At 38.7% G+C, this 15,545-nt stretch overlaps 1 protein-coding gene across 1 annotated transcript in view; it reads left to right on the top strand.

Moving 5' to 3' along the window:
- Positions 1-15,545, top strand: part of ATP10D (ATPase phospholipid transporting 10D (putative)) — a 78,596-nt gene that overhangs the window by 21,004 nt on the left and 42,047 nt on the right. The window contains exons 7-9 of the mRNA XM_030800929.1: positions 138-265; positions 388-640; positions 10,734-10,972. Coding sequence (XP_030656789.1) covers positions 138-265; positions 388-640; positions 10,734-10,972 — 620 coding nt within the window. The remainder of the gene's footprint in view (positions 1-137; positions 266-387; positions 641-10,733; positions 10,973-15,545) is intronic.

Raw genomic sequence — 15,545 nt, 5'->3', positions numbered from 1 at the left:
TGAATTTTGTTTCCAAAAACAAACAATTGATGTTCAACCAAAATGAATACTCTCATTCCTTCTCCTTTAGGAATAAAGTTTTTTGTTTGCATGCTATATATTTAGCATCCTTTTGATGTCTGTGTATTTTTTGAAAGGTCATGGAATCTGGTTGAGCAGGTATGAAAAGATGCATTTTTTCAATATTCCCGAGCCTGATGGACATATCATATCACCACTGTTGGCAGGATTCTACATGTTTTGGACCATGATCATTTTGTTACAGGTAATTTTTTATTAAGCTTATGGTAGAATTTTAACATCCTCGCTGCTTATCCAGCTATGTTCAGTTTCACATCCTTTCTTTAACCTACGTTAACATTTTAAAACTTGTTTGGATCTTCTTAGGTCTTGATTCCTATTTCTCTCTATGTTTCCATCGAAATTGTGAAGCTTGGACAAATATATTTCATTCAAAGTGATGTGGATTTCTACAATGAGAAAACGGATTCTACTGTTCAGTGCCGAGCCCTGAACATCGCCGAGGATCTGGGACAGATTCAGTACCTCTTTTCCGATAAGACAGGAACCCTCACTGAGAATAAGATGGTTTTTCGAAGATGTAGTGTGGCAGGATTTGATTACTGCCATGAAGAAAATGGTGAGTGTTGGATTTCCGTGAAAACCAACCTTAGCATTGGTCTTCTTTTGAAACCATTTAAGTGTTGCATGTCTGACAATTCTGACATAGAAGTGGTTTATTTAAGCATTGAGTACTTAATGCTTCCAGATGGGCTTTAAACTTCATTGTTGTTCCTTCAAAAGCTAGTAGGTTAAAGTCAAGGAGTCTACTGCCATGGTTTCTCTAAAAGCAAAGTAAATTACTAGTGAAAGTAAAAGGTGGGAATTGGAGGGATGACAATGATACTGTACTATAAATACTTTTGAAAAGCTAATGAAACTATGGGCCATTTCTTTGAAAAATATTTTGGAAATAATTCCAAAGGGATTACAGGCTCCTTCTAGCCTCATTATTTGGCCCCTAGGTATCCACCCGTGCTTGATTAAGAATAACTCGTTTAAGCAAAATGAGCTGAACTTCTGACTCTAAAGAAATAAATTTGTAAATTCCAAGTTTACAAAATTCTTTAAAGAGTTGAACTTTATTAGTTTTGCAATTTATGAAAGAAATATGTGCTCCTTTGAAGATAGTTCACAGAAGTGAACAAAACAAATTAAAAGCCCTACTCTCCCAAGGTTCACCACCATTAACAATTTGGTGAATATGTAACCAGCTATTTCTTTATGCATATTTCTCTATATGTGAACATATATTTACACATTTTCCCTTTTATGAGGGAGAACATGTAATAGTACTATTTTTGTAAATTGTTTATTTTATTCAACGATGTCTTATGAAATTTTTCCTAAGTCAGTTCATAACTTAAAATTAAGAATATAGTTTTCTACTATATGTGGTCAAACTTAGTTTGCTATGCTTAATGGTGGCCGCTTAGTTTGTTAATATAAAAGCACTTGTCACTTCTTCATTCACCAAACATTTTGTGAGCTCCCAATATGTGGCATGAGTCCCTGATTGCATGTAATTTAGATTTATGACAAGAAGATAGATAAATAAGATTAAAAATATGATAAATAAAATTCAGCATGCATTATGCATCTTGGTACATATATACTTATTCAATTGTTTTTATAAGATACATTTTCCTCTAAAATATCATGCTAATTTACATTCTTACAACCCAGAAAAATAGTGCTTGTTTTTCACACCCAGCCATAATGTAATGAAGTTACACTTTTTAATCTGTGTGATTTTTATGGACAAGTTAGCACTTCATTGTCTTAATTTGTCTCTGCTTAGTAATGAGATTTTTAACTTTTTGTATGTTTTTCAGTCATTTGAATTTCCTTGGTAAATTAATTGAATTATTTCCCTGCTTTTTAAATGGGGTTTCTTTGTTCTTGTTAGTCTGTGGAAGAGCTTTTATGTAAGGTCAGGGTTAATGTTCAGCTTGTATGCTTAGTCTAGATTGTTTGTGGCCAGCGCTGATGTTCATTTGTGCACTCATTTAGAACAAGTTCTTAAATACTTTGGATATCAACCCTGATGTTATATTATCCTTTTCTTCTATATGTGACAAATATTTTTCTGGTTCATTATTTATCACTTATTAGTTTTCTATCACTGCATAACAAATCACCACAAACCATAATGGCTTAAACCAACACAAATATGCTGTCTCACAGTATCTCTAAGTCAGGACTCTGGGTATAGGATAAGTGCCTCCTCTGCTCAGGGTCTCTCACCAGGTTGAAATAGAGGTGTCTGCTGGGACTGTGATCTTACTGATGACCTTATCCTATGCTTAGCTCACTGGTATTTCGCAGAATTCAGTGTACTGAAGTTTTAGGACTGAGGTCCTTGCTTTCTTGCTGCTGTCATCCTGGAACTATTCACAGCTCCAAAAGGTTGCCTGCTGTTTCCTGCCAAACAGCCTTACCACAGCAGAGCAGCTTGCTTCTACAAGGCCAGCAACAGAATTTCTCATTTTGAATCTTTCTGACATCAGGGAAGTCCTGAATCCTTTTTAAAGGACTAACCTAATGAGATCATGTCCACCGAGGATAGTCTTCTTTCAGATTACTCAAAGTCAGCTGGTTAATTACATCTGCAAAATCCTTCCACTTTTGCCACATAGCATAATTTAATCATAGCACAGTCACAAGGTGCATCTACCATGGGGGACCGGACTCTTCAGGGCCGTCTTAGAATTCTGCCTACCACAGTCTCTAAACTGCTCTTCCAGTGTCTCTTCTTATCAAAAGGTTTATATCTTTGTTATATAAATTTGTCAATTATTATGAATATTATGATGTCTTCTTTTTTTTTTTTTTTTTTTTTTTTTTTTTTTTTTTTTTTTTTTTTTTTTTTTTTTTTTTTTTTTTTTTGAGACGGAGTCTCTCTCTGTCGCCCAGGCTGGAGTGCAGTGGCGCCATCTCGGCTCACTGCAAGCTCCGCCTCCCGGGTCCACGCCATTCTCCTGCCTCAGCCTCCCGAGTAGCTGGGACTACAGGCGCCCGCCACCTCGCCCGGCTAATTTTTTTGTATTTTTAGTAGAGACGGGGTTTCACTATGTTAGCCAGGATGGTCTCAATCTCCTGACCTCGTGATCCGCCCGCCTCGGCCTCCCAAAGTGCTGGGATTACAGGCGTGAGCCACCGCGCCCGGCCGAATATTATGATTTCTGATGGTAGTGTTGAGCTTAGACAACCCGTCATACCTGGTATTGTTAAAAAATATACATATTTTCTTCTAGGTACATGTATTTTTAAGTCAACTTTGGTAACCTGTGAGTGTAAGGGGTAAAATGTTAAGTGTTTATTATGTAATCACCATGCAAATGTAAAATATAGCTAATCATATTGACTATGATGACACTCTGCATTATGTTTCGTCTTATAGTAAAATTTAAAAGCCATCACTAACCCCCATCAAACAGAATAGATCACTGTTAGCATTTTAATGCACTTTTGGGGTCTTTTTTTTTTTTTAACACATATGTATATGTTTTTGTTTTTAAGATATGCATTTGCATGCACACACACTTATGTTTTTGTTTTTAAAACAGAAATGGCATCGCAGTGCGATTTTAATTTTATAACCGTTTTCCTGAAGACTTCATCATTCATTATTCAATAAAATGGAACCACATTAATAATGCTATGCTAAACCTCTGTAGTGCATTTGTGAGGTTAGTGTTTTCCTGAATTATTTGACCATAGATCCCCATTTTTAGGAACTGTCTTACAGCAACGATGTTTCATAAAATATACAGTGAGAAGCACTGCTTTATTTTTTTGTGTTTATAACACAAAATTTTGTGTTCATAATATTTCAAAGAGCTAATACTAGCCCTCCTCCACTCTAGTCACTGAACATACATATCCCTGCCCAAGTGAGTACTTTTCGTTTATGCCTCCTCAGGCAGAAAAGATACCAAGTGACTGGGAATCAAATGCTATCCTGACTGAACTGTAATTGATAAGCTACCTGTCTGGGAACCAAACAGTGCCTTTGACCACTTCTCTACCATAGACACACCCAGAGCTTCTGGTCTTTTTTATGCAGTGGTTTAAAATTAAACACGTGTATACACACACACACACACGCACACACACACACACGCACACACACACACACACACATAGTGAAGACCAGTTCTCTCTAGAAATTAATTCTGAGGCATATTTTCACTGAAGTGAAAACTATTTTAACAGTGTATCTGTGTTTTAATGGCTAGTCCTTTAGGGTTTTCTGCAAAAGTGTTCCCTGGGAGATAATTTGGTGAAGAATATTGCTGCTTGGAAACAACCTCTTACACATGGAATTGCACTAAACACACCTGACAACACCATTGTATATTGTAAAACCTTCTAGCTTCGAAATGTGTTCCGTGTACTGGCAGCATCAGCAACACCCGGGCATGCTTTTAAATTGTAGAAACTCAGACCCCTCTTCAGAGCTTCAATTAAATGCATTTTAATAATATCCCCAGGTGATTAATATGCATATTAAAATTTTAGCGAGCCACTCCTTTAAAAGACTGCTTAAAGAGAATGACTTTCTTAAAAATAAACTTTTAAATTTAGGATAATTTTAGATTTACAGAAAAGTTACAAAGATATCCTGGAGGGTTCCAGCATGCCCTCATGCCGTTTCCCCTGTTGTTATCATCTTGCATTAGTCATATGATATATTTGAGGTAAGTAATGAACAAATGCTGAGACATTATTATTAATTGAAACCCATACTTTATTTGTACTTCCTTCATTTTTACCTAATGTTCTTTCTCTGTCCCAGGATCCTAGCTAGGATGCTGCATAACAGTCATCATTTCAGTTTCTCTAGATGACAGTTTCTCAGATTTTCTTTCCTTTTGATAAACTTAGCAGTTTTGAGTGGCATTATTCTGGGATTTTGTAGAATGTCCATCAATTTGGGCTTGTCCAGAGTATGCCTTTATGATGCGCAATTTGTGAATCTGATTTACATGGAGGCAGTAGCATTGAACACTTTTCAAGAACAAGGATTTTGGAATCAGGGCTCCTGAGTCTGCATCCCATTTCCACTACCTGCAAGCTGTGTGGCCCTTAACGACTATCTAATTTCTCTGTGCCTCAGTAAAAAGGATCAATGACACTATTTATCTCATTGGATGGTTAAGAGAATGAGAGAAGATAATTCACATAAAGAATTTAGAACAGCAAATGGCACAAAATGAGTTCTCTGTAAATATAGCTGTTGTTACTGTTGCTGTTGTCGTAAATATTGTTAAAATAAGAAATAGGCCTATCTCTCAAGGAGCTCATGGTCCAGGGTGGGAGGCAGATATGTAAACATAAATGATCATGTTCATTGTCATAAGATATAAAGTCAGTGTTCTTGTTCCATCTTGTTTTGATTTTCAGACAGTCAGTATTGGAGGTGGATTTTGCACTGATTAAGGCTTGGGATGTTGAAGGCAGGACACTGGATGTTCTTACAATGCTGGAAATGTATGGGGAATTAGTTTAGAACAAAGGTTTATATATCAAGGATATATGGGTGATACAGTTGGAGGAGGTTTGGCTGAGTGTGTTATTTACAAGCAGGCAAAAGTTGGAATGCTGGAAATGTTTGCAGATTTAGTTCATAGTGAAAGGGTGGACGGAGGATTGATGATACAATTGAAGGAAGCTCATCTGAATGCTGTTCACCCTTGTTTCAGGCCCTTTGGAGAGCACATTGAAAGTATGATAAACTCTTTGTTCCGTAGACTCATGCCCACTTCTTCCATACATCAAATTGATAGAAGCAACAGGCTATAGGAAGATTACTGGGTATATGAAGAGGGGAATGGGAAGAAAAGACAGATTGGGGATTGAATAATGAAGAGAAATAAAGTAGACAATTTGGTACCTATCTCAATACCTGCCTTCAGACAAAGGAAAGAATAGACTTTGTAAGTTCTTTCTTATGAAGCAGAAGGTAAGAATTCCTGCCCTGCTTTGAGGCATTCATGTAACTATTTTAGAGTCTACTTTAAGGTAAGTATTAAGAAATATTAAATACTAAGACATATTAAAAGTCACAACGATTTGGATAAGTTTTATCAATATTATAATAAACCTTTGTTTCTCATACAATATATTTTTTTTAACACAGGGTCTCACTCTGTTACCCAGGCTGGAGTGCAGTGGCACGATCTCAGCTCACTGCAGCCTCAACCTTCTGGGCTCAAGTGATCCTACCACCTCAGCCTCAGTCCCATAGCTGGGACTATGGGCGCATGCCACCACACATGGCTAATTTTTGTATTTTTTGTAGAGGCAGGGTTTCACCATGTTTCCCAGGCTGGTCTCGAACTCCTGGGCTCAAGCTATCTGCCCGCCTTGGCCTCCCAAAGTGCTGGGACTACAGGTGTGAGCCACCACACCTGGCCTCACACCTAATTTTTATAAAATTCTCACTGAGCCTGGAATTACAGCTCCAGTAGCTTTGTTTTCTGAATCACATTGTAACTTTACTGGTCTATTTCCTTTTTTGAGAAGCAGTCTAGTCTCGCCAGGTTGCAGTGAAATGGTGTGATCTTGGCTCACTGCAACCCCTGCTCCTTGGGTTTAAGCAACTATCCTGCCTCAGCCTCCCAAGTAGCTGGGATTACAGGCACCCGCCACGACACCTAGCTAATTTTTTGTATTTTTAGTAGAGATGGGGTTTCGCCATGTTGGCCAGGCTGGTCTCAAACTCCTGACCTCAGGTGATCCACCGACCTCGGCCTCCCAAAGTGCTGGGATTGCAGGCCTGAGCCACCAGGCCTGGCCTATTTCCTTTTCATAGCTTCCACAAAATGATTAAAGGTTGAGTCACTTCATGTCTTCTTGATTCCACTTTTGCAATTGTACTGACTGAACAAGTTTTCCCTACAGTAATAGCTGAGCTACCTGGAACTATACTAATTATATAGTTGCATGATGACTGATTTCCCTAATGATGGCTAGAAGTTACACGATCATTAAATATAGCCTTCATGTTTATATGTGTTTTGAAGTACAGTATTACCCCCTTATCTGTGGTTTTACTTTCCACGGTTTCAATTACCTTTGGTATAGTAAGATAAGATATTTTGAGAGAGAGAAAGAGAGATCACATTCACATAAGTTGTACTACAGTATATTGTTATAATTGTTCTATTTTATGATTATTTTTTTATTGTTAATCTTTTACTATGCCTAATTTATAAGTTAACATTTAGCATAGGTATGTATGTATATGAATAAACATAGTATATTTAGAGTTCAATACTATCCATGGTTGCAGACATCCACTGGGGGTCTTGGAACATATCCCCTGTGAATAAGGGGAAACTTCTGTATTTTTAAAATATTTTTAAAATGGTGTTACATCATCAATAAATTCCTTGAGCTACTCAAGGATTTATCAGTCTCAGCACTATTTGGGCTAGATTAATCTTTGTTGTGGGGGACTGTCCTGAGCATTGTAAGATGTTTAGAAGTATCCTTGGCCTCCACCCACTGAATGCCAGCAGCACACTTCGCCCAGTTATAACAAGCAAAAGTGTCTACAGCCATTGCCAAACCCCCAGGGGACAAATTCAACCCATGTGGAGAACCACTGAGCTAACTTCTTATATACAAATCACTGCTGAGGAGCTATAATCTAGTGGGCAGTGTGCTGGCTTTGGAGGCAGAAGACCTAAATCGAACTTCCAGCTCCACCGATAACTAGCTGTTTAACCATGGTTGAACTGCTTAATCTCTCTGGGTCTTAATCTCCTCAGCTGCAGAGTGGGCAGTGTTAGTTTCTACCTGATGGCATTATTTTGAAGATAAAAAGGGAATATGTATACATATATTATACATACACACACACACACACACACACACACATATATATGCATGAAAAAAGGAGGACCTCAAAAAATATTAACCCCCTACCCCACAACTTTCCCTTAATACTAGGAATATTGCATTCACATGTCTGTTGATTCATTCCTTTATTATTCATCTAATAAATTTTTATTTAAATGACAAAACATGGACTCATTGAAATTAAGCAGGGGATATTGGCCATGTGTTAAAAATTGGCCCTGTTAACATGTATAGGTAGATTCAGAAACAGTAACGCATGGGGCTGTGCAGTCTAACAGAACTGATTTTAAGACTAATTTGTACCATTTTTGTGAGATGGGGCAAATTACTTAAGTTTACTTATTTGTAAAATGCAGGTATTAATAGCATCTGCTGAGATACAGTGATTAAACGAGGCAAGTGCCTGGTACATAAGCAAATGCCTGGTACATTCTGCACATGTAATCTATAAATTCCCAATGAGTGGTATGAGTAAGAGCCAGTATAGTTACAGAGGTCTTTGTGGAGGAGCTGGCATTTGAACTAAACTTCTAAAGATGTTCAGTATTTATGTAAACAGAAAGGACGAGAATGAATATTTCAAGCAAAGGCATAGATGAAAATGGAGGAGATCAGAATCTTTGGGACACAATATGTAAACCAGTTTTTGAAGCTGGAAGGTCATACTGGGAAACATTCCTTGTTGTTTAGGCAGATTATATAATGAGACTTGCAGAGCTGGGAAAGATCTTAAAGTCACCGAATCCAAATCGTTCATTCTGAAATGTTTCATTCTGAAAACAAAGGCCCAGAAACAGCAAGTGATTTGCTGAAAGCCACTTAGTCTTTGGAAGAGTTGGTACTGGAACCTAGGATCACCACATAGACCCTTAGCCTCTCCTTGCCCTTAAAGAATACAGACAATAACTATTATGAAAAAAATAGAATGTGCAAACATTCTTCACTTCGTAGAATAACTTACCTGAAGCCATACTTTATTCTGTAGCTAGAGTTAGGCTGAATAGAGATGACTGGCAATCCAACAAGCACGTATTTATCGATGGTCTATATTCCAGACACTGGATACAAAGCTGAAAAATTCACACAAGTCCCCTGCTCTCATAGAGTTTCTATTAGAGAAAATATTCACAAATATATGACTTTTTTAAATCAAGAAAAAATTAGTGATAAGTACTTGGTAGAAAATTAAAATAAGGTGGTATAATATAAAATGATTGGATGGCCACTTTGAACTGGAGGGTCAGGCAAGGCCTCTCTAAGTGGGACATGGGGCTTAGATCTGAATGACATAATCTTGAAATTCCGTAGGAAAGGCTTCCAGTCAGAAGGAACATCTAGTAAAGAAGCCCTCAGGCAGGGGTGAGCTTATTACTTTTCAAAGTAGAGAAAGAAGGCCAGCGAGTCTGGATTTTAGTGGGCATGTAGAAAGAGAAGCAAAGTTAGATAGGTCAGCAGGACTCTGATCATCTTGAGTTATTTAAGCCAGGATAGGGAGTCCAGATTTTTTTCTAAGTGAATTGTAAAGCTACTGGAGTGTTTTATGCAGGAAGTGATCTGATCTGCTTTATCTTTTAGGAAGATCACTCTAGCTACTATTTGAAAAATGGATTGCAGAGGGGCAAGGAGACCAGTTATGAGACTATTGCACTGGTCCAGTTGAGAGATGATGGTGGCTTGGACTAAGGTAATGGATATGGAGAGAAGTAGAGTTATTTGAGATATATTTTGGATGTATGGAGGACAGATGTTAGTGATACTTTGAAAATAAGAAAGAAGATAGGAAATTAGGAGGATTCTAGATTTCTGGCTTAAGTAACTGCATAAGTTGTTAAGTTTCATTTACAAAGATAGTACCTATCAACTGCTGCTTTGAAGTCTGAGATTATCATATTGGCAAAACAGACAGAATTCTCTGACCTTTTGGAGATTGTATTCTACTGGATGATTCAAAAAATAAAATAAATAAGGTATATATGTGTAGATGGTGGTAGGTCTTGGCGTAGGATCTATTTTAAATTGTGTGGTCAGATCTGGGAAGTCTTCACTTCCCAGTGAGGTCATTTCAAAGATGGGACCAGTTGAGATCACCAAGGGAGATGCACGCAGAGAAGGGAAGGAGCTTCTGCAGCTCTCCAGTATTTGAGGACTAAAAAGAAGAGACAGCAGGAGAAACTAAGAAGAAACAGTCATTGAAGTAGGAGGAAAAACAGTTAAGTGTGATGTTAGAGAAACCAAAAGAGACATTTCAAGAAGGAAAGAATGGTCAAGTCTGTTGGATATTACTAAGGGTTCACATAAGATAAGGATGGATGTGATCATTGGATTTGACAACATGGAGCTCATTGGTGACCTTGACAAGAGCAATGTCAGTGGAGAGATGGGGACAGAAAGCCATGAAATTACTTAAAGAGAGATTGGTGTCAGTGAAAGAGGGAAGAATTGTAAGGGTGAAGTCATTGAGTTCAGAGAGGTGAGATTCAGATGACAAGTGGAGAATTTCGTGTCTGAAACAAAGAGAGATTCTTTGTCCACAGTAGGAGGAGGAAAGGCCGAGAGTATGAGTACCGATGCAGATAAGTTGGTAGATTTGATGATGGAAAAAGAAGGGAATTTTGATCTGATTGCTTCTCAGTGAGGTATAAGGTAAGTTCACTGACCAAGGCTATGGGAGGTAGGCCTTGGCAGCCAGGTTTGAAAGGGGAGGAGATGGTGTGAAATAACTGCTTAAGTAACTGCCTGATATATTCAACTTACAAGTGGTTCTTCTCAGATGTTGACACAGTGTGCTTTTTATCCCACAGCCAGGAGGTTGGAGTCCTATCAGGAAGCTGTCTCTGAAGATGAAGATTTTACAGACACAGTCAGCAGTTCCCTCAGCAATATGGCAAAACCGAGAGCCCCCAGCTGCAGGGCAGTTCATAATGGGCCTTTGGGAAATAAGTCCTCGAATCATCTTGCTGGGAGCTCTTTTACTCTAGGAAGTGGAGAAGGAGCCAGTGAAGTGCCTCATTCCAGACAGGCTGCTTTCAGTAGCCCCATTGTAAGTATGAATGCATGACTAGAATCTTGCACATCCACAATGTATGATGAAAGAACAGCCTTGTAATTATGACAGAGTCAAACTCTGTTGTCTTTTCTACCTTAGAAGAGACTACATGATTGCAGCTCAGCAAGATCACCACACATAATTAGAAATATAAACAAACAATATCACACTAGCCTACTTTTAAAAAATAACTCAATGTTGAGAGGTACTATACCATTTCTGAAAAAAAATAGAATATTTCTGGTTGGGGCTGATGATGTGTGAGCCTGAAGAAGGCTGCCTTGGTTTAAGAATCATGGCGCACTCTCAGAACCAGCAAAGCTTACCAGAGTTATCTCGTAGTCAGATAAGCATGTGTAATTGATAGGGACATTCATAGGCCATGTGGTACATTGAAGGCCTTTTTATTGCTCTGTAATCTCCCAAATCCCACCAAACTTGTGGTTTTTCCCTATTCCTGGCTCCAGAAGGTCATTTTCTAATACATCAATTTCAGAGCTCAACAGAATGTGTTCATGAGTTCCAGTGGGAAGTGTCAGGAACTGTCTAGTCACACCCATTAACAAATCCATTTTACTCCAGAAAAACTAGAGGACCATGTAGATGATGGGAAAAAGAGGGAAAGGATGTGTGAAAAAAATTAGGAATCAAAATTTTGCTGTATTTAAAATTATCTGTATAAAAGTTCAATTTCCTTCTCTGCCTTTTACATTTTATTAAGTCTTGTGTTTTACCAAGATGAAGATTTCCCAGCCATCAGACTGATAATACCTACAAAATAGGTGACATAACAAGAATAAACCAGCTTTGGGGAAGCTTTGTATTTCTACATTGAATTTATCATATGGTTTTCACAGTAGAGACATGATATGAGTAGACCCCTGCAGTCTCATTTGTCCTGGGAAGGCCTTGAGCTTCCCAGGATCCTGGCTCTTCTCAAATTGTCAACAAATGCATAATCACAGCAACTGGAGTGATCATTTCAGTCCAGCTCATTTCTGTGGCACTAATATAAAAACTATTATATTACGTCTTAGCCGTATGTCAAGTGATTCCAAGACTTAATATTTCTCCAACTTTTGAAATGGAAGAAGAAAGGAATGTACACAGTTCGTTCTGTGTACTCATTGTAAGCCCATATCAGAAATATATTTTTCTTCTGTTTTTCTATCGATATATTTTCTTCTATTATATCTTTTTATCTATCTTTGTATTGAACTTTTTCATGTTCCATCCACCTGAAAGTAAGAACATGTTGGCTCTTGTTTAGACAGAAGCAGCACAGTTTGGTAATAAGGTGGCTCTGTGCCACACCTTATTGGTTTCTTGACCAAACCTCACCCTATTCGTGGAACAAATGATTGGTTATTTCTTAGTTTAAAGTCTTTGTCCCTTTATAGATAAATTTACTGTGTCTAAAATATATTCTCTCTTCGTATACTGCCTCTATCCATCAAATCTGGTGAAATATTTATTTCTTTAAGAACTAAATTATCACCTTTTTCTGAAGACTTCTCAGATTCTCTTCTTTCAGTGTCCAAGCTCTGTTTACATCGTCCCTCCGTCCCTTCATCCACATGGCATTGGTCTTATTTCTGCCTCTGGCAATCCACCATTAACTCCGTGAGAGAAGGATTTATCCATCTTGAATCAACATCTAGCACAATGGCTGGCATGTCCATTCTCAATAAAATACTTTTAAAGGTTGTTGAAGGAAGCTACTTACCAGGCTGTCTTTTCATCTGGGCCATTTTCTTTTCATTTGCCTTATACTCCAATGTCATTGCTGATTATATGGATGCTCTCATGCTGCTGTTATTGTTGTCCTTGTTTTGTTTGTGTTTTGCAAAACCATACCCCTAATATATAGAATAACTAGGTCATGGTCTTCTCAATATATAAGATTATTTCCCAATCTTGGTCTAAGCAAGTTGATTTTATCCTTTTTGAAGACTAAAGATTATTTTGAGAAAACTACATAATCTTTGATCTGAAAAATGAGCATCTGTAAATATATCATATAAAATTCTAAAAGCCCATCTATGGAGCCCAGGTTAAGAACACCAGCTTGAGGGCATTCTGAGAATTGTGATGTCTAAAAGTGGAAGGTTGTAAGATGGCACCCTTCAAAGGAGGCAAGTTATGAGCCAGCAAGTGAGGATGCTAGGCAGGGTACTGATGAAGATGTACCAGCCTTTGGGCATTAGAATGTCACTGAGGCCTATGAGTCCTGGGTTCATAGTATCTGTTTTAGAAATAGAAACCTTTACTTTGTAAGCCAGTATGTTTATGTGTCTTTAATCTTCTGGAGCTTTTCATTCAACAAGCATACTGTTTATTCTACATGAAATGCTCTTCTCTTAGATCTTTGTATAGCTGTCTCCTTTCTGTCATTGAGCCTCAGCTCAAATACCTTCTCAGTGAAGCCTTCTCTGCCACCCAGTTCCAAGTACATTCCATCTCTCCCTTGTCTCTCTCTGTCTCAATATAAAGGCATCTTATTTATTTGCTGTTGGGATAGTTTTGGATCTACTGTCTCCCCCCAGGTAGAATGTGAGTTCCATGTAAGCCAGAATCCTGTCTGTTCTATGCACTCCTCTTACCTTCAGGGGTGCCTGGCACCACAGATTAGCAATAAATGTTTATGGGATAATGAATTTATTAATGAATTAATGGAAGGCATGGCACAATACTGGACATGGGGATATAAAGTGAATAAGACATGGCTTCAGCCTTCAGTTTTGTTCTAGGTAGAGACAATAGACATATAAATGAATAATTATAAACCTGTATTAAAGATGTAGTCATAGTAGTTAATCCAAAGTATAGTAAGGTCACGAAGAAGGGAGTGATCAGCTCTAAGGGAGTGAAGAAGGATCAAGAAAAGCTGCCCGGAAGAGCTACAACTTGAGTTAGGATTAAACTAATGAGTAGAGAGAGGTTCACAGTTTGGAAAAGGAAGGAAAGGCATTTGGAGCTGACAGCACTTGGTACATGCAGACATTCAGAACCACAAGGCCAAGGGAGAACGTGGTGTGCAGGAGGAATTGTCAGCATGTGGTTATTGACCTTTGCTTCTTTTTTTTTTTTCAGGACTGTGTTGTTTAGGAATCAGTGGGGAGGGGATGGTGGCAGTAGAAGATATTTGTGTCCACTCTTAAGCCAAAGTTGCAGTGGTGGAGTGGTGAACCCTTAAAATGAGTAGAGTGGCATCCGGCAATGAAATGAAAAACCTCGGGTACAGTTGGAACTAGGGGAGGAGTGAAGAACAGTATTAGAGCTCCTTGGTCAACTTTATGTCCCATCTAGAGTGTCTTTGTCCGTTACTAAACTGTGGGTTTTTAAAGTTTTGCATAAACAATTATAGTGGGCTGCTGCTTCGCTCTGTTTTAAAACAAATTTAACATTTAAATTATATGAAAGCCATTCAAAAGATTCAACAAACACTATTAGAGGGCAAAGGGAGTTTTGGCTAGTTTTTACTTGTTAATTTGAATTTAAATAGAGGACAGAGAGAAAAAAAAGAAAGGAGTAAATCTGAATGTGAAATCTACAACTTAGTAATGTCATGGGGGGTGGGGGGGGGTCCTTGCTCCCAGAGCTCCCAAGATGGTAGCGTGCAGCTTCCAAAATGGTGGCGGGCCACTTCCAAGATGGTGGCAAGCCTCGTGTTCTCTGACCTGGGGTTCTTGGCCTCATGGATTACAAGGAATGGAATCTTGGGCCATGCAGTGAGTGTTATAGCTCTATTAGAAGCCATGGGTCACGGAAGAGAACCATGGAACCCAGTGACTAATGTTCAGCTCGATTAGGACGAACCCAGGCACTTAGCCATGCAGGAACAATGGCAAGCGGCAATGGGCGCCTCACTGGATCAGGAGCACAGCAGACACCCTGCCGGATCCGCTGGGGTGGAAGTCAGCGGCGGGTCTGCGACGGTGGCAAGCAGCAGTGGTGGTGGACAGCGAGCAAAAGCTCAGCTCGAGCCATAACAAACACGGACCAGAAGAGTGCAGTTGCAAGATTTAATAGAGTGAAATAGAGTGAAAACAGAGCTCCCATACAAAGGGAGGGGACCCAAAGAGGGTAGCCGTTGCCTGCTCGAATGCCTGGGTTTATATCCCTATCATTGTCCCTCCCACTGTGCTCTCAGGCAACAGATGATTGGCTATTACTTTACCTCCTGTTTTTGCCTAATTAGCATTTTAGTGAGCTCTCCTTACTATCTGATTGGTCGAGTGTGAGCTAAGTTGCAAGCTCCGTGTTTAAAGGTGGAAGCAGTCACCTTCCCAGCTAGGCTTAGGGATTCTTAGTCAGCCTAGGAAATCCAGCTAGTCCTGTCTCTCAATAGGAAGGCATAATAGGAATTATGAGGGTAAATCTAAAATTTGAGATAGGCAGATACCATGCAAGATTAGGACAAAGATACTAGACTCTCACCAGGAAACCAAATAGGGCTTTGTTTACGTTATAAGAAGCTGTCTGCATCATACTCTCATACTGTATAATCTGTGCTCTCATGTGAAGTAAAAATTTTCTTGAATTTTAAAAAGATATCTACTTGAGC

This window comes from Nomascus leucogenys, chromosome 20, assembly GCF_006542625.1.
Source record: "Nomascus leucogenys isolate Asia chromosome 20, Asia_NLE_v1, whole genome shotgun sequence".
Classification (NCBI taxonomy): domain Eukaryota; kingdom Metazoa; phylum Chordata; class Mammalia; order Primates; family Hylobatidae; genus Nomascus; species Nomascus leucogenys.
This window is presented reverse-complemented; position numbering and strand designations above follow the sequence as displayed.